The 20340-nt window shown below is 37.0% G+C and overlaps 1 protein-coding gene across 6 annotated transcripts in view; it reads left to right on the top strand.

Moving 5' to 3' along the window:
* Positions 1-20340, top strand: part of SUCO (SUN domain containing ossification factor) — an 89510-nt gene that overhangs the window by 51972 nt on the left and 17198 nt on the right. For all 6 annotated transcript variants that reach the window (XR_011467298.1, XM_070385283.1, XM_070385281.1 and 3 more), the window contains 5 exons: positions 509-574; positions 6411-6479; positions 7417-7507; positions 11083-12243; positions 19820-19907. Coding sequence is in view for 5 of the 6 variants with exons in the window: in XM_070385283.1 (XP_070241384.1) it covers positions 509-574; positions 6411-6479; positions 7417-7507; positions 11083-12243; positions 19820-19907 (1475 nt within the window). In the remaining variant the exon portion in view is untranslated. The remainder of the gene's footprint in view (positions 1-508; positions 575-6410; positions 6480-7416; positions 7508-11082; positions 12244-19819; positions 19908-20340) is intronic.

The following is a 20340-nucleotide window of genomic DNA, read 5'->3' as shown; positions in this document are numbered from 1 at the left end:
CAAAGGCAACTGACATAGTAGAATTGAGCATGAGTTTCTTTGATTTGCCTTTAGCCTAAGAGCAAGCAAGCAAGCATATTGAGGCATGAGTTTTTGAGAAATTCCCATGAGCCTGCAGAGGTCAGAGAATGTTTTATGACACCTTCCATTTCTATTTTATTAAGTTCTTGTTTTAAGATGTCTTAAACTGTAGTCTGAAAAATCTAATTTTTGCATTCCCTAGTTTTCCCATAAGTGAAGTCATTTACTAGGGGTTGGTAAACTACACTGAAAGCTTGAATAAAAGTCTTATAAATGTGATTAAAATTTTTGCAAGCAGTAGAAATATATTCTTTGGTTTTTATCTGTTTGATAAATGGTTTATGAATTTCCTTTTTTGTGAATGTGCTTTGGATGTATAATGAAAACTGTAAAATTGTTTTGTCAACTGACTTGACATAATTTGTGCTTTTAAACATATCATCTGAGATAATTCTCAGCATAATTAACCTTCATTTTCTCTGAACAGATTACCCACTGGATTATAATACTGGGGAGGATAAATCCTCAAAAAACCTTCTTGGTTCTGCTACAAGTGAGTATTTGGGGGTTTTTCTAGTCACTATTATTAAAGTATATCTCAACTTCTGTTTCCCGGCATATGTGAACATTTTGTTTTGAAGTTTAGGGGGCTCCTTCTGTCTTAGTGTTGAACTTTGAGTTGAAATCAAAGAATACTTTTTTAAAGTATTTTCATAGGAATAAAGTAGAATATATGTAAACAAAGAAGAGAGGCAAAATGCAAACATAGGTCGGTTCTTTTACAAAAAGAAGTAGTTATATTTTTAGGCAAGTTCCTTAGAGTGAAGAATGGGATATGAATTTACTTGGGGAAAGAATTGTTAAAGAGGTCCTAGACCATATAAATAAGAGCATCTAGGTAATCATACTTGGTAGGAAAGGAGTTTATTTTGGAAGTGGTACTCATCAGTGAAATCCTACCAAATGAGGATTTGTTAATGTATGGATATGGTTAGTTTCCTGATTAATTATAAAGCATAAAGGCTGTTCTTATTCATGATAATGGTGATTCCCAAGCAGTAACAATAATAGTGATAATAATACACTCTTTGTAAACTGAAAAAAAAAAGGACTAAGATACTAGTTGTTTAGCTTCTTGTCTTGCCAGCCTATTATCTGAACTTATAGATAGGCTAGCCAAGTAGACTCCTGGAAAGACGTTTACCGACTGACAGTTTATTTTTACTGTTAGAATGCAGGTAGGTGTATTTTACATTTGTTATTTTTGGTTAGTCCCCCAAAATAAGGACTTTTTATTTGGAGGTTAATAATTGAATTTAATGAAAGTAAATCTTAGTAACATAGAAGACGATTTGTGCGTTTTTATTTTACTCTTGAGTTGTTTGAATCCCAGTCTCACTGTCTATATTGTCTTCATAGCTTTTTAAGGTACTCAACCAGTAGTACCTATACTTAGGTAGATATTTGGTGACTACACTATATGAAATTAAGAGTCACTTGTCTTTCTTCTCATCTTTTATCTTTTTCCCTTTCTTCCTTTCTTGTCCTCTCCCTCTCCATAGAAGACTATAGATTTCAGTGGACTTTCTTAGGGAATAGGAAAAAGAATGTTAAAAAATAACTGCATAAAGGGAATGCTTTTATGTAATATTTAACTTTGTTATAGATTAGCTTAATATATTTTTACTCTGTTGCTAGTCAACTGACTTTTTAGATATTATTGATTACTTTTAAGTGTATCCTTAGCAATTTCTTGGAGAAGGCAGTGGCACCCAACTCCAGTACTCTTGCCTGGAAAATCCCATGGACGGAGCAGCCTGCTAGGCTGCAGTCCATGGGGTCGCTAAGAGTCAGACACAACTGAGCGACTGAGCGACTTCACTTTTCACTTTCATGCATTGGAGAAGGAAATGGCAACCCACTCCAGTGTTCTTGCCTGGAGAATCCCAGGGACGGTGGAGCCTGTTGGGCTGCCGTCTGTGGGGTCGTGCAGAGTCGGACACGACTGAAGTGACTTAGCAGTTAGCGATTTCTGCTGATGATAGCATTAAAAACAGGTGCCTCATTCGCTGCTATGGGATAGTTTTTTAGGAATGAGACAATGATGCTATTTTATTTAATTGGATGTTAAGATGTTTGTTCTTGTCCTTAAATTTGTAGTTTAAAATTTATATTTTAAATTAAATATATTTATTTATATTTAATATATTTAAAGTTTATATTACGTAATAGTCATCATATCATAATTCAGTAATGCTGATTTAGCTGTGAGGCGGCATTGTTATTTTATGGGGTCAGAAAATAGCCCCAGACTAAAAGTTCTCTAGTTTTTGGTGGTTACTGGGAACAAAGGAGCACCTTCCAGAAGTAATGATTTACTATAGTTTTAGATAGGGGAAAATTTTGTTGATATTTTGCTTTCTTTCTCTATCTTCCTGTGGGATTAACTCCAAGACAGCATTAAAATGTTTTCAGTAGAGGACATTTCCTTATTTGTAATCACTTCTCTGACTGATGTATTATTTTAATTAATGAGACATAGAATTTTTTTAGACCCTATTTTCTGGATCTTTTTCCTTGAAGATATGTTTCTTGGTAACACATTTCATTTTTGTTTCTATGGCTTTCTGGAAGAGCAGTCCATTTACGTTCTGGTGTTCCTAGGTGTTGAAAAATTTTGTATAGTGGAGACAAGGTGGATGGGAGGATATCAGCTGAGCCCAAGTATGAGAGGTTTAAAAAGATATCCATTTCTTGATGTTTCAGAACAAGAGAGGTGGTAGTAGCTGAGTGATAAGACTTTGCTGTTATTAAGTTAATAAGCATGACCTAATACTGCTGCCTTTGATACCTATATCCTTCTGGTTTTCTCTGAATAGTCTAGACTGGTTTTGAGCTTGACCTAGTTACTTTCTCCAATGTAATATAATGTTAGGAAAAAATAACAAGGTGGAATCAGGCCAAAGAGCTCGTCTCTGGCAGTGGAATGTCTGAATTTGACTATAATCATCACCACTTTCTAAATTAGCTTGAAATTGGCCAATTTTGCACCTAATTTATTTTTAATATTTACACAGTGTCTCCAAAACAGAATTCTGTGCCTTTAATTTAAAAGAGAAACTCTTTTTTTCTTTTGCTATTGAGTAATTGGTAGTCACAGGAAATATATGTCACCAGAGTATGTTGCTTCTAATGGGACTTGATTGTCAAAGAGCATGCATGCTACTCTAATAAGCATGCTGCTTATTTAGACATTTTTGATATTATATAATTTACTGAACTTCCAGAAAGGAGAGAGTACTATCTTAGAGCAACATTCTTGGCTTTCTATGTTTGCCAATTCTGGGACTCTTCTGCCTGAATCTTTGTTTACATTCTTGAGCTAGAGCATTTTCATATTTTACATCAACAGAAATTCTTCGTATCAATCTACTCTACTTGTGCTTGGTCATGTGGCTCTTCCAGGCCACTCTCTACTTTGATATTCTTGCAAGTCTGCCTTTACTTCTAAATATGATCTGTATTTTATTAGAGTCATCAGATTTGCTAAGGGCCAGATTTCTGCTTCTCTTTCTGCCTAAGTTTAAGACAAACTGTAGTTTTTGTTTTAAGTCAGAATACTTTTTATGAATGTATTTATTTTAAGATCCTAGAAGGAGTAACAGAGAATGAAGGTAGGTGTGTTGCAGAGTTAGTAGCTCAGTACACATAGGAGGAAGTAGTTTTTTTACTGGTTTGTCTTGTGTTGTAGCATAGGCATTTGGTTTTCTGTATCAAAAAGAGCCATTGGTGTGTTGGGGACTTAGTGTATATAACATGTTGATATTTGGTCCGTAGGAGAGAGTTTCATTCCTAAAGTAATGGGATGGGATGAATAAGTTACCCAATTCAAGAGAAAGGAGTTGGCAAATCCATGAGAAATTGAGAGCAGGTGTCTAGTATCGCACTATATTCCAAATTGTTGCTTTTACCCTTTAGCCTTTCTGAAGGCTTTTCAGTGATTAGATTATGATCGTGACAAGTAGTCATGTGTTTAGATGCAAAGTGAGACTGGTAAGAAAATTCACAAAGCTGCTTTCTCCCAAAAGAAAAAAACTGTATTTGACAGCATTCTGTGAACATAGCAAGATTATTTCTTAATAGGTTAAATGGGCTGAGAAGAATCTGCCAGATTTTGCTTTTGTTACCAAATGGCTCTCTGAAATAATAAACAATATTTTTAAATGATGAGTAGTATGTATAAATCTTCCTTATTTTAGGTACTAGTATAAAAATTTATATTAAAAAGTAGTACTCTAAAACTTCTTTCTCTACACAGATCAACAGATACAGATTTTTAAAGCTTTTAATAATAATACCAAAAAATTTAAATGCAAAAATTTGAAATCTGAAGTAAGATTGCCCTTTGAAGCAAGTATAAGGGACTTAGAATATAAACTTAATTTCAGAATTTGGGTTCTGTGAGCAGTCAATTTTGATTGAACTTCAGCTATCAGGCTAAGTAGAGGATCAGATACTACTATTGAAATATTCAGTGCAGTTCAGTCGCTGAGTCATGTCCTGACCCTTTGTGACCCCATGGACTGCAGCATGCCAGGCTTCTCTGTCCATTACCAACTCCAGGAGCTTGCTCAAACTTATGTCCATAGAGTCATCCAACCATCTCATCCTCTGTCGTCTCCTTCTCCTCCTGCCTTCAATCTTTGCCAGCATCACTGTCTTTTCTAATCAGTCGGCTCTTCACATCAAGTGGCCAGAATATTGGAACTTCAGCATCAGTCCTTCCACTGAATCTTCAGGACTGATTTCCTTTAGGATTGACTGGTTTGATCTCCTTGCAATATTGGTTGACATTAAAATTTGATTTATGAGGAAATACAGAGTTTCCATTGCTACTTAAGTTTTGTTTATAAAGGAATGGAGTTTCCATTTCCTGTTTTTATGCTGAGGTGTCGTTTAGCCTAAGTTCTAAGACTGCTTCTCTGTTTTTACAATTTCCCAGGTGAAAGGACAGGATTGACCTATAATCCTAGATATTTCAAAAGCAAATATAAAGCTTTTGTGTGTTCAAGTAATGATTGGAAACAAAGTACCACTGCTTGTTGTCTTTCAGATTATAGAATCATAGTTATGTAAAGTTTAAAATTAATAATTATGTACTACTAGTTATCACATTTAAAAGTCTAAAATCTCCTATTTTTACCTGTCATAAAACGTATGTTTACAGTATCAGCACCAGGTGACAGTGCTTGGCTTGTTCCCAACCTTCTGAATATGCTAGCTTTTCCTTCTTTAGATCCTTTCCTACTTCTCACATCTCTGGTTTTCATGAATGTGTGATGAAAACTCAGATCTCTTTTAGGAAAGGAAACCAAGATGGAAAAAAGTGATGAGGTTTAATATGTAGCCCCTGCCAGATGTTAGTATTTTAATGGTAGAAAAACCTGGTGAATTACCTTCTAGTAGAATTTCAGAGATTAGATTGGAGTTGGAATTTAATTTCCTGTGAAATTACATTAAATTACTAGAAGGAAGTCGTCTGTTCCAAGCCAGCTTTTTATGGAGTTATGATATTTCGTGGTCCTCATGTATCTTCAGCCATTTATGTAGATATTAAGGTTTGTAGCACTTTACTCATCATTGAGATAACCACTTTGGAAAGAGAGGAAGAATTAGAAAGTATGCAGATTGCTTTACCTACAGCACTTAAGTTTTATGACTTTGACTTTTAATTCATCTTCCTGTGCCTATATTCACCCAGTTCAGAAAAGAATTTGTCATTTATTGTCCATTAAACATTGTTATAAGTCATCAAAGGCATGATTCTATGCAGTGTCAATTTGGGATTTAACCATATTACTTAGATATTTTATATTCATAGTTGAAAATAGTCTTTCTGCTGTCCTTTGAAGAATAATCTTCCTATTTTATTTATTTTTACCTATGAAAGACACATGTTTAGGAAAAGGATTTTTTGTTTGTTTTTGGTTTAAACTGTAGAACCTTTTCTTTAAAAAAAAAAAAACAAGGCTTTTCTGTAAATTATGGGTTGTCACATTTTTTTCCTGTCTCAGTGCAGGCTATATGCTGAATATAACTTGAATCTTGTGATATGCTGAAGGTAGTATTTGCTGAAAGGTTTGGAGAAGTTTTGTAAAAAAAGTATAATTAGATTTTAAAATCCTTCTGAATATAAAAGTTCAGATTTATATATAATACTTTTTGCCTGAAATTTGTATCCTGTATTGGACTAATAGTAAGGTGAGCGAAAAGGTAATTAGTCCAAAAAATGCAAAAGACCATTACAAATGGTTTTTTACTATCTGATATCAGTTATATGAAAATATTTAGGTGTATTAGTATCTTTTTCTGATTGAATTTTGTTTTAGATGCCATTCTAAATATGGTGAATATTGCCGCTAATATTCTGGGAGCAAAAACTGAAGACCTGACAGAAGGTACCTAATCATTTTATGGGTCTTTTAAATATATGATACTCCAGGGGTCTTCCTAGTTAGTAAAATTAATTAATAAGCCAAGCAGTTTGATTTTTTTATTTAGAAATACAGAAACCATTCAAAGGAACTTGCCAATCTTCTATTATTCATTGTTTATTTGAATTTCACAAGTTCTCTTTAATAAATAGGATCTTGTCTATATAAAAATCATTAATTTGATTTTTCACTCTTAACCTGCTGTAGAAGTATTGATTTTATCCCTAGTTCTTTCCTGAGGTTTTGATGCTCTAATGGTTACTTGAAGTATGCTTTTATTTATCAAATAGCAATTCAATTTAGAAAGTAATAGAAATATGAATATTATGAACAAGGGGAAACAATCTTACCCTTTTTTTGTTTTCAAAAATACTTCATTCCATTTATAAAATAAGTCATGGGGTTGTAATATATAACATGGGGAATGCAGTGTGGTGGCAGATGGCAGCTAGACTTATTGTGATCATTTTGCAATGTATACAAATGTCATATCACTACGTTGTACACATGAAAATGGATATAATGTTGTATGTCAAATATACTTTAATAAAATTTAGTTCTAAGTGCAAACTTAAAATGTCCCATTTATTTCTTCTTATTCTCTTTAGTTAACTCCAGTGTCTTATTAATCATGTAAGATTACACAAAACTCATAGTTACTTGCTTTAATTTTCTGAGAAGTTGAGAAAGAATATGCACTACTTATAGTTGTGACTTTCAATGATTATTTCTTTTTAAAAGAACTTGATGGAAAAAAAGAAAAGCAGAGTCTGCAGTAGAAAACCTGTTTGCCTTTTTTCTTCTCCCTTGAAGAATCTAAAGTTCCTTATTTGTTATAGTGAAATTTTCATGGTATAGCTTTTTAAAATTAAACTCAATATGGACATCTTTCTTAAAATAGGAAATAAAACTATATCTGAGAATGCTTCTGCCACAGCTGCACCCAAAATGCCTGAATCAGCTCCTGTTTCAGCTCCTGTTCCATCACATGAGTAAGTTATACTGGGATATTAGAGTTCTATTAAAAGAGAGATATACTTGTACATAAAAAGGTATTTGTGATCTGTGGAAAATGAAAAACTCCGAATCATGGGACAGACATTCCACAGCCACTTAAAACATCTTTGAGTTGCTTTTTGTATACTGGCAGTTCACCGTAGATAGACCAAATGTGCGTTATTTTGATATAGTGTTACTTTTATTATTTACAATACTTAATCTTTTCCTTATTGCAAATAATTAACTCTGCAGGTATAAGTTTGAGGACAAATTTTAAAGACCTGTTTTTATTGAGTTCGGATTTAAAAGCCTTGATTATTTATATATCTGTGCTATGCCTAGAAAGCTATACAGGATACCTGAAATACTTAGAGCAGTGATTTTTAAACGATGTGTTGGTCACACAGCTTACTCTTGGAGTGTTCATTTTCTGAAATTGAATGATACAGGTCTTTCCCCAGGTTGCAGTGGTTACTTTGGGCAGGGATATATATGCGTCAGTCAGTCAGTTCAGTCGTTCAGTAGTGTCCGACTCTTTGTGACCCCATGGACTGCAGCACACCAGGCTTCCCTGTCCATCACCAACTCGGAGCTTACTCAAATTCTGGTCTTTTCTAGACCAGAGGTAGAGGTGATTAAGGTTTGTACCTCAACCTCTGATCTAAAATAGATAGGCTTATTAATGATTTGGGTTATTGGGATAATCTGGTTATAGTTATTATAAATTTAGCTATGTATATTTCATTAGATATACTCCCTGTAAACTTTGACAGACATTTCTCTCAGAGGAACTCTACATAATGAGGCAAGATATTTACATGAAACAGTTCAAGGTAATAAGTAATGAAACCTCAGTGAGCTTTGGAGCTGTAATTTCAAGGTACTATGTTAATTTAAAAATGAGATTTTTGTGCTTTGACGGGCACAGTGTCAAATTTGTGTTTTCCTGAAATATAACATTATGTGTTACTGATTCCTAGATGGTCCTAAGAAATCTCTGGGATAGAAATTCTTGCTGTTTCTAATTATGTGGATCTGTCTCGGTTTTGTAACTAGGTTCTTCAGTGACTAACACATAGTATGTCTTTATTTTTCAAAACTAAATTAATTTTATTTTACACACACACACACATTTACCCCTTCGTGTGTGTGTGTGTAAATATTTATTGAAAGATACCACATCTGGCTAATGCAGCAGTTTTTACTCTTTTGCTTTAGAGTTTTGTTTTTTAGTAGATATTCTTACATAAGTTTCTTTACTTAATGTTTCTTCATGTATGTTTGTTTTAAATTCTTTTTGATGATTATATGGCAGTCCTCTGAAAAAAATAAAAGAATCCATGATACAGTATCACTCAAAAATTTTTATGAAATGATGACTTACTTTCTTTTCCCAGGTTTGAGTTTCTAAAAGTGTAACTCTGATTAGAGTGTATATAGATGATAGGGCTTCCCTGGTGACTCAGATGATAAAGAATCTGCCTTCAGTGTGGGAGACCTGAATTCGATCCCTGATCTTCTCTGGTTGGGAAGATTCCCTGGAGAAGGGCATGGCAACCCATTCCAGTATTCTTTCCTGGAGATTCCCCATGGACAGAGGAGCCTGGCAAGCTACAGTCCATGGGGTCGCAAAGAGAAGAACACGACTGAGTGACTAAGCACAGCACAACACAAAGATAGTATAACTTAATTTTTACCAAATTATTCAATTTAGTTGTAAGAAATATTGTGTAGAGACTATATACAGCTGTCTATATCTGTATCATCTGTTAAGGGAAGCTTAGCCTAATTATGTTTTAATTTAGTCTGTTTACTATTTTATTATCAACAAAATGAAAGTCCAGCTTTTAGATATTGTCTTTTAAAAAAAATTTTCTGTAGAAAAAAATTTTTTTTTAAATGTGGACTATTTTTAAAGCCTTTATTGAATTTGTTATGATATTACTTTTGTTTTGGTTTTTTGACTCTGAGCATCTGTGATCTTAGCCTCCTGCTGCTGCTGCTGCTGCTAAGTCACTTCAGTCATTTCTGACTCTGTGCGACCCCGTAGACGGCAGCCCACCAGGCTCCCCCGTCCCTGGGATTCTCCAGGCAAGATCACTGGAGTGGGTTGCCATTTCCTTCTCCAATGCATGAAAGTGAAAAGTGAAAATGAAGTCGCTCAGTCGTGTCCGACTCTTAGCGACCCCATGGACTACAGCCTACCAGGCTGCTCCGTCCATGGGATTTTCCAGGCAAGAGTACTGGAGTGGGGCGCCATCGCCTTCTCCTGACCAGGGATCAAACTCATACCCCTGCATTGTAAGACAAAGTTCCAGTCAGTGGACTGCAAAGGAAGTCCCTAGATACTGGTGGTTGTTTTTTATTCCTACTTTTGCTGTTATGATATTAGACTTCATTTAAAGACATTTCCTGGCAATTTTAGTAGTGTTTCACAGTAGGAAAATTTACATATGAAAATTTCTTTTTGGTATTCAAATTACTTTGTTTTTTTCAAATTATACCTTTGTTGCTACAAAGCCTGCACCTAGAAATTCATTACCTTTATCTTGGAAGGGACCACATAATTTTCAACACTGTTCCCACCAGCTTGAATTCCCCACTCTTCCCTACTGGACACGCATACTCCAGAGACCAAAGATAGGACTAAGTTAGTGACACTAATAGTTTATTATTAGCCAGGATTTCCATTACAATGGTTAAGTATTTAGCTTTCAATAGCAGAAAATTAGCCTAGATAATACTGTGATTATTTGGGGGGAGTAGGGATATTTTCTTCTTTCTAGAGCAGATAATCCTGTGTGTGTGTGTAATGCCACATTGAAATTCCTCAAATCTCCACAGAGAAATGATCTTTGAGAAATCTGCAGATGACCCTTGAATAATGGGTTTGAAGTGTACAGATCTATTTACACGTGGATTTTTTTCGTTAGTAAATACTGCAGTACAGATGATCTCGGTTGGTTGAATCTGTGGATGCAGAACTAAAGTACAGAGGAACTGTGGATATGGAGGACAGGCTGTAAGTTACACAGTGTGTAAGGCTGCAGCTCTGACTCGCTGCATACAGTTCAAGGGCCAACTGTAGGATGACTCTTGAAAGTAGGATACTCAGGCACAAAGTGCATTCGTAGTAAGAGTCCTGGGTTTTTGTTCTAACTGGGACTTGCATAGCCCTTGGGTAGCTCAGTTTCTGATATAAGGGGTGATAAAGCTTGTGATATTGATGAATATGGGAGGAAGGATACTATCTTCACTAAATGGAAATATATTCAGTAAAGGTACTATGTTCAGTAAATGGAAATATTCGCATAACAAACTATTCTTAAATAGGGATTAAAGACAAACTTGATTTGGTAAATATGGTGATTTGAATCATCTGGCTTGTCACTTGATAGATTATCTTTCTGTACCATTCCTGAATAATACTGTTTTTATAATGAAAGTGATTTAAAGGATAGTAATTCATTCAAAGTAAATTTGAGTGTTTTCTGTACTGCCCCTTCTTTTTATCTTATGTGTGATACATTTATTTTCCTTAAGCATAATTATGGATATGTATTTCTAGGTTTGAAACCACTGAAGGACACGTACATGACATCGAGTCATTGTCACCAGATACTACAAAAGAAAGTCCCATTGTACAGCTAGTTCAAGAAGAAGAGGAGGAGGCAAGTCCTTCTACAGTGACCCTTCTGGGTAGTGGTGAACAAGAGGATGAAACATCACCTTGGTTTGAGTCAGAGACACAAATATTTTGCAGTGAACTCACCACAATTTGTTGTATTTCTAGTTTTTCGGAATATATATATAAATGGTGTTCAGTTAGAGTTGCTCGTTATCGGCAACGCAGCAGAACTGCTCTGAGTAAACAAAAAGAGTATCTTATGTCAGCTGAACCACCACTAGTACTTCCTGAAGAACCAGTAGATGTTTCATTATTGCAGCCTCCAGGTGGAGAGCCAGACAGTAATAAGGAAAAGGACGCTGAAACCAGTGTTCTAGATGATTTAAGTGGTGTGCTCCAGGAAGATTTGATTAATCACACTTTAGATGCAATTGAACTTGAACCAAGCCATCCTCAAACTCTTTCTCAATCTGTTCTCTTAGATGTTACTCCAGAAATCAACTCATTATCTAAAATAGAAGTATCTGAGCCTGTTAAATATGAGGCAGGGCATTCACCATCACAAGTGATTCCCCAAGACAGTTCTGTTGAGGTTGATAATGAAACAGAAAAAAGGTCTGAGAGTTTTAGTTCTATAGAGAAACCAACTGTGATCTCCGAAACAAAAATACTTGATAAAGTAATGGATAATGTTGTAAAAGAAGACATAAACTCCATGCGAATTACCACAAAGCCATCTGAAACAATAGTGCCACCTGTAAACACAGCTACTATGCCAGACATTGAAGCTGGGGAAGCCAAAATGAACATAGCTGACACACCAAAGCAAATTTCCACTCCTGTGGTGGATTCTTCTTCATTACCTGAAGTAAAAGATGACGAACAGTCTCCAGAAGATGTCCTTTTAAGAGGGTTACAGAGGACAGCTACAGATTTTTATGCTGAATTGCAAAACTCCTCAGATCTAGGATATGCTAATGGAAATCTTGTACATGGATCAAACCAAAAGGAATCAGTATTTATGAGACTTAATAACCGTATTAAAGCCTTAGAAGTTAACATGTCTCTCAGTGGTCGCTACCTGGAGGAACTTAGTCAAAGGTAAGCTTTCTTATGAATTAGCACAATCTACTTTGCACAGTGAGTTAAGTAGCAGAGTCTAATCTGACTAAAAGAGAGGATTTAATTATCTCATGATTCCTTGGGGGCTCAATGGTTAAGAACTTGCCTCCAATGCAGGAGACATGGGTTTAATCCCTGGGTCAGGAAGATCCCCTGGAGAAGGAAATGGCAACCCACTCCAGTATTCTTGCCTGGGAAATCCCATGGACAGAGGAGCCTAGCAGGCTATAGTTGATGGGGTCGCAAGAGATCAGACACAGCTTAGCGGCTAAACAATGAATGTAATAGAAATAAGCAGCATTTTAGCTGGAGAGAGAAAGTTATTTGGATGTTGGTCAGTAATTTTAAGAAGTGATTTTCATTTTTAGAAATACTAAGTGACATAATAAATTTGAATTATCTATATCAGTTTCTCCTTTCTCCTGTTGCTTAACTTTAGCTACTTTTGCTGTTTCGTTCCCAGAGCAGTCATGGAAAAATTAAAGTTTATAGACCTTAAAGCTCTTTGTGGAACTTGACTAGGTATTAATTAAGAATTTAAATAAGTGAATACTGGAATAGACTAAACTAGATAATTAGGCAACATTTGAACTCTTTCAGCAAGTATCCAGAATCCTAGTCCTAGTTGTAATAATTTATCTTCTTGTGCTTATAAAATGCCAGAGGCAATGTCAGTTTGCTTATGCAGTGATGAAGACCCCTGGCACAGTTCTCCACTTTTTAAGCCAATTTTTGTTATTGTTGTTGTTCCTTAAGTGTCATTGTGCCTTAGGACTTTTCCAACATTTTGTAACCACAAGGAGCTCAGTGCCCAGAATTTCTGAAATACTACCTTTTCCTAATCCTCCTAAATTAAAATGCTACTAATGAAATGTCTCTAAAGTCATTCAGTTCAGTTCAGTTCAGTCGCTCAGTCGTGTCCGACTCTTTGCGACCCCATGAACCGCAGCAGGCAGCCCTCCCTGTCCATCACCAACTCCCGGAGTCCACCCAAACCATGTCCATCGAGTCGATGATGCCATTCAACCATCTCATCCTCTGTGGTCCCCTTCTCCTCCTGCCCTCAATCTTCCCTAGCATCAAGGTCTTTTCAGATGAGTTAGCTCTTTGCATCAGGTGGCCAAAGTATTGGAGTTTCAGCCTCAAAATCATCATTATATGCTAAAAGATATTGCTTCTTAATTCATACATATACTTTATTGGCAAATTATATGTGGGTGTGTGTGCATGCTTGCATCATAACTTGCTCAAGCCTCTCCCCACTCCCACCCTTTTTACGCCCACTAAGGAACCACTGAAATCACGCATGGTAAACCTTTTTTTTTTAATTGAGATGTAATTGATGTGTAACATTATGTTATTTCGGGTATAACAATGATTTAATATTTGTATATGTTCTAAATGATTACCACAGTAAATCTGTTAATATCACTATTTAGTTACAGGTTTTTTTCCTATTGATAAGTTTTAAGATCTACTCTATTAGCAACTTTGAAATATACAATCCAGTATTATCAACGGTAGTCAACATGCTATATGTTATATTCTTATTCAGTTCAGTTGCTCAGTTGTGTCCAACTCTTTGTGACTCCATGGACCGCAGCATGCCAAGCCTCCCTGTCTATCACCAACTCCTGGAGCTTACCCAAACTCATGTCCATTGAGACAGTGAGGCCATCCAACTATCTCATCCTCTGTCGTCCCCTTCTCCTCCTGCCCCCAATCCCTCCCAGCATCAGAGTCTTTTCCAGTGAGTCAGCTCTTTGCCTCAGGTGGCCAAAGTACTGGAATCTCAGCTTCAACATCAGTCCTTCCAATGAACACCCAGGACTAATCTCCTTTAGGATGGACTGGTTGGATTCCTTGCAGTCCAAGGGACTCTCAAGAGTCTTCTCCAACACCACAGTTCAAAATCATCAGTTCTTCAGTGCTCAGCTTTCTTCACAGTCCAACTCTCACATCCGTACATGACCACTGGAGAAACTCTAGCCTTGACTAGATGGACCTTTGTTGACAAAGTAATGTCTCTGCTTTTTAATATGCTGTCTAGGTTAGTCATAACTTTCCTTCCAAGGAGCAAGTGTCTTTTAATTTCATGGCTGCATTCACCATCTGCAGTGATTTTGGAGCCCCCAAAAATAAAGTCAGCCACTGTTTCCACTGTTTCCCCATCTATTTGCCATGAAGTGATGGGACCGGATGCCATGAAATTAAAAGACGCTTACTCCTTGGAAGGAAAGTTATGACCAACCTAGACAGCATATTAAAAAGCAGAGACATTACTTTGTCAACAATGGTCCGTCTAGTCAAGGCTGTGGTTTCTCCAGTGGTCATGTACGGATGTGAGAGTTGGACTGTGAAGAAAGCTGAGCACTGAAGAATTGATGCTTTTGAACTGTGGTATTGGAGAAGACTCTTGAGAGTCCCTAGGACTTCAGGGAGATCCAACCAGTCTATCCTAAAGGAGATCAGTCCTGGGTATTCATTGGAAGGACTGATGTTGAAGCTGAAACTCCAATACTTTGGCTACCTGAGGCGAAGAGGTGACTCATTTGAAAAGACCCTGATGCTGGGAAAGATTGATGGCAGGAGGAGAAGGGGACAACAGAGGATGAGGTGGTTGGATGGCATCATTGACTCAACGGACATGGGTGTTTGGGTGGACTCTGGGAGTTGGTGATGGACAGGAAGGCCTGACCTGCTGCAGTTCATGGGGTACCAAGGAGTCAGACATGACTGAGTGACTGAACTCAACTGAACTGATGGGACCAGATGGCATGATCTCAGTTTTCTGAATGTTGAGCTTTAAGCCAACTTTTTCACTCTCCTCTTTCACTTGAATTAAGAGGCTCTTTATCTTTAGTTCTTCTTCGCTTTCTGCTATAAGGGTGGTGTCGTCTGCATATCTGAGGTTATTGATATTTCTCCCGGCAATCTTGATTCCAGCTTCTGCTTCTTCCAGCCCAGCGTTTCTCATGATGTACTCTGCATATAAGTTAAATAAGCAGAGTGACAGTATACAGCCTTGACGTACTCCTTTTCCTATTTGGAACCAGTCTGTTGTTCCATGTCCAGTTCTAACTGTTGCTTCCTGACCTGCATATAGGTTTCTCAAGAGGCAGGTCAGGTGGTCTGGCATGCCCATCTCTTGAAGAATTTTCCACAGTTTGTTGTGATCCACACAGTCAGAGGTTTTGGCATAGTCAATAAAAGCAGAAATAGATGTTCTTCTGGAACTCTCTTGCTTTTTCAATGATCCAGCGAATGTTGGCAATTTGATCTCTGGTTCCTCTGCCTTTTCTAAAACCAGCTTGAACATCTGGAAGTTCACGGTTCACGTATTGCTGAAGCCAGGCTTGGAGAATTTTGAAAATTACTTTGCTAGCATGTGAGATGAGTGCAATTGTGTGGTAGTTTGAGCATTCTTTGGCATTGCCTTTCTTTGGGATTGGGATAAAAACTAACCCTTTTCCAGTCCCATGGCCACTGCTGAGTTTTTCAAGTTTGCTGACATATTGAGTGCAGCACTTTCACAGCATCATCTTTCAGAATTTGAGATAGCTCAACTGGAATTCCATCACCTCCACTAGCTTTATTTGTAGTGATACTTCCTAAGGCCCCTTTGACTTCACATTCCAGGATGTCTGGCTCTAGGTGAGCAGTCACACCATCATGCTCTTCTGGGTCATGAAGATCTTTTTTGTACAGTTCTTCTGTGTATTGACTATGCCAAAGCCTTTGACTGTGTGGATCACAATAAACTGTGGAAAATTCTTCAAGAGATGGGAATACCAGACCACCTGATCTGCCTCTTGAGAAATTTGTTTGCAGGTCAGGAAGCAAGTTAGAACTGGACATGGAACAACAGACTGGTTCCAAAGAGGAAAAGGATTTCGTCAAGGCTGTATATTGTCACCCTGTTTATTTAACTTATATGCATAGTACATCATGAGAAACGCTGGACTGGAAGAAACACAAGCTGGAATCAAGATTGCCGGGAGAAATATCAATAACCTCAGATATGCAGATGACACCACCCTTATGGCAGAAAGTGAAGAGGAACTAAAAAGCCTCTTGATGAAAGTGTAAGTGGAGAGCGAAAAAGTTGGCTTAAAGCTCAACATTCAGAAAACGAAGATCATGGCATCTGGTCCCACCACTTCATGGGAAATAGATGGGGAAACAGTGGAAACAGTGTCAGACTTTCTTTTTCTGGGCTCCAAAATCACTACAGTTGGTAACTGCAGCCATGAAATTAAAAGACACTTACCCCTTGGAAGGAAAGTTATGACCAACCTAGATAGCATATTCAAAAGCAGAGACATTACTTTGCCAACAAAGGTTTGTCTAGTCAAGGCTATGGTTTTTCCTGTGGTCATGTATGGATGTGAGAGTTGGACTGTGAAGAAGGCTGAGCACCGAAGAATTGATGCTTTTGAACTGTGGTGTTGGAGAAGACTCTTGAGAGTCCCTTGGACTGCAAGGAGATCAACCCTGGGATTTTTTTGGAAGGAATGATGCTAAAGCTGAAACTCTAGTACTTTGGCCATCTCATGCAAATAGTTGACTGTTGGGGGCAGGAGGAGAAGGGGACGACAGAGGATGAGATGGCTGGATGGCATCACTGACTCAATGGACGGGAGTCTCAGTGAACTCCGGGAGTTGGTGATGGACAGGGAGGCCTGGTGTGCTGCTGTTCATGGGGTCGCAAAGAGTCAGACACGACTGAGCGACTGATCTGATCTGATCTGTGTATTCTTGCCACCTCTTCTTCATATCTTCTGCTTCTGTTAGGTCCAAACCATTTCTGTCCTTTATTGAGCCCATCTTCACATGAAATGTTCCCTTGGTATCTCTAATTTTCTTGAAGAGATCTCTAGTCTTTCCCATTCTGTTACTTTCCTCTATTTCTTTGCACTGATCACTGAGGAAGGCTTTCTTATCTCTCCTTGCTATTGTTTGGAACTCTGCATTCAGATGCTTACATCTTTCCTTTTCTCCTTTGCTTGCACTTCTCTTCTTTTCACAGCTATTTGTAAGGCCTCCCCAGACAGCCATTTTGCTTTTTTGCATTTCTTTTTCTTAGGAGTGGTCTTGTTCTCTGTCTCCTGTACAATGTCACGAACTTTGTCCATAGTTCATCAGGCAGTCTATCAGATCTAGTCCCTTAAATCTATTTCTCACTTCCACTGTATAATCGTTAGGGATTTGATTTAGGTCATACCTGAATGATCTAGTGGTTTTCCCCACTTTCTTCAGTTTAAGTCTGAAATTGGCAATAAGGAGTTCATGATCTGAGCCACAGTCAGCTCCTGGTCTTGTTTTTGCTGACTGTAGAGTTTCTGCATCTTTGGCTGCAAAGAATATAATATATCTGATTTCGGTGTTGGCCCTCTGGTGATGTTCATGTGTAGAGTCTTCTCTTGTGTTGTTGGAAGAGGGTGTTTGCTATGACCAGTGCATTCTCTTGGCAAAACTGCATTAGCCTTTGCCCTGCTTCATTCTGTACTCCAAGGCCAAATTTGCCTGTTAACTCCAGATATTTCTTCACTTTCTACTTTTGTATTCCAGTCCCTATAATGAAAAGGACATCTTTTTGAATGTTAGTTCTAGAAGGTCTTGTAGGTCTTCATAGAACCATTCAACTTCAGCTTCTTCAGCCTTACTGGTTCAGGCATAGATTTGGAGGATCACCGTGATAGTGAATGGTTTGCCTTGGAAATGAACAGAGATCATTCTGTCATTTTTGAGATTGCATACAAGTCTGCATTTTGGACTCTTTTGTTGACCATGATGGCTACTTCATTTCTTCTAAGGGATTCCTGCCCACGGTAGTAGATATAATGGTCATCTGAGTTGAATTCACCCATTCCAGTCCATCTTAGTTTGCTGATTCCTAGAATGTCGACATTCATTCTTGCCATCTCCTGTTTGACCACTTCCAATTTGCCGTGATTCATGGACCTGACATTCCAGGTTCCTATGCAATATTGCTCTTTACAGCATCGGACCTTGCTTCTGTCACCAGTCATATCCACAACTGAGTGTTGTTTTTGCTTTGGCTCCGTCCCTTCATTCTTTCTGGAGTTATTTCTCCATTGATCTCCAATAGCATGTTGGGTACCTACCTACCTGGGGAGTTCATCTTTTCAGTGTCCTATCTTTTTGCTTTTTCATATAGTCTTATTACTTCATCATTTTAAGTTGTACCCTTTGCCCACTTATTCCCCCTGCAATTGACAATCACCAGTCTGTTCTCTGTATCTATGAGTTTAAGATTTTTGTTTTTAATTCCACATGTAATTGAGATCATGTGATATTTGTCCATCTCTGGCATGTTTCTCATAGCATAGGCCCTCAAGGTCCATCCATGTTGTCACAAATGGCAAAACTTCCTTCTTTTTTATGGTTGCATAATATTCCATGGTATACACACACCACATTTCTTTATCCATTCTTTTGTTGATTAGTTTGCTTCCACTTCTCAGCTATTGTACATAATGCTGCAGTGAATATGGGATGCAGGTATCTTTGCAGGATAGTGTTTTGTTTCCTTCAGATAAATGCTCTAAAGTGGAATGGCTAAGTCATATGGTAGTTCTGCTTTAAAATTTTTGAGATACTACCATACTGCTTCCTGTAGTGTCTACACCAATTTACATTCCTACCAACTGTACAAGGGTTCTTGTTTTTATACATCCTCTCGAACATGTTATTTTTTTGTCTTTTTGATAATAGCTATTTTAATAGATGGGGTGGGGGGTGATAACTTCATTGTAATTTTGATTTGCATGTCCCTTATGATGTTGAGTATCATTTCATCTTCTTCCATCTATTTGTTTTCTTTGGGAAAATATTCAGATTCTCTGCCAATTTTTAAATGGTTTGTTTTTTGCTGTTGTATGAATTCTGGATGTACTCAATATACTGGGTATTAACCCCTTATAAGATTAATTAATGGCTTGCATATATTTTCTCCCATTTGGTAGGTAGCCTTTTCATTTTGTTGATGGTTTCTTTTTCTGTGTAGCTTTTCAGTTTGATATAGTTCAACCTGTTTTTGTTTTTGGTGTTAAATCCAAAAAACATTTCTGACTGAATTCAAGGAACTTACTGCCTATGTTTTCTTCTAGGAGTTCTGTTGTTTCAGTTTTTACATTTAAGTCTTATATACATTTTGAGTTTTTTGTGTATGGTGTAAGATAGGGGTCCAGTTTCTGTTGCTTGTGGGTGTTTGGTTTTCCTAGCACCATTTATTGAAGTGACTGTCCTTTCCCCATTGTGTATTCATAGATCTTTTGTTATAAATTGACTATGTATTTGACCGTAAATCTTCTATAGCAACAAGGAGCATAGAATTGCTGTTGAGGTAGCAAATACCTCAAGGGACCTCTTTATTTTACCTTTATAAGTTTTCCTTTATTGCACAGACCTCAATAAGAGTCATTTTCGGAAATATGGCTTTATCTCGTATGTTGAAATCAGAAGTATATTTCCAAAAATAAATTAGTAAATAAGAAATTAAAACCAATTTAAATCAATTGTTACTCCATAGGTACCGAAAACAAATGGAAGAAATGCAAAAGGCTTTCAATAAAACAATAGTGAAACTTCAGAATACTTCAAGAATAGCAGAGGAGCAGGTTGGTCATCTTCATGTCTTACTTTTTACATAAAGTTCCATTGAATTTTATAGGCTCTGTCTGGTTAGAAGGATCAGTAATGTTCGTTCACTTTTTCCCTGATAGTTGATGATTACTGTGTAATACAGTGCTTTCTATTTCTAGCCCTTAGTATCAGTATATACCCAAGAGAAAATTTTCTTGAGCATTATTCATGTTACATTTCAAGATTTGTATATATATATATGTGGGTAGAAGAGTAGTGGTCTTTTTTGAAATTTTGTTAAACTCTAAAATAATTTGTGCGTTTCTATATAGACAGTTTTTGTTTGTAAGTAAGAACAGCTCTAGTTCATTTTAATCCTTGTATTTTTTTCTTCTTGTTTTCTCTTATCTCTTACTTAGAGCTATACAGTGATACAATAGGACTGGTGATAGTAGCCATTTCCCTGTC

Source organism: Bos mutus, chromosome 16 (genome assembly GCF_027580195.1).
Source record: "Bos mutus isolate GX-2022 chromosome 16, NWIPB_WYAK_1.1, whole genome shotgun sequence".
In the NCBI taxonomy this organism is placed as follows: Eukaryota; Metazoa; Chordata; class Mammalia; order Artiodactyla; family Bovidae; genus Bos; species Bos mutus.
The sequence above is the reverse complement of the archived record's forward strand: the minus strand, read 5'-3'. Positions and strand labels throughout refer to the sequence as shown.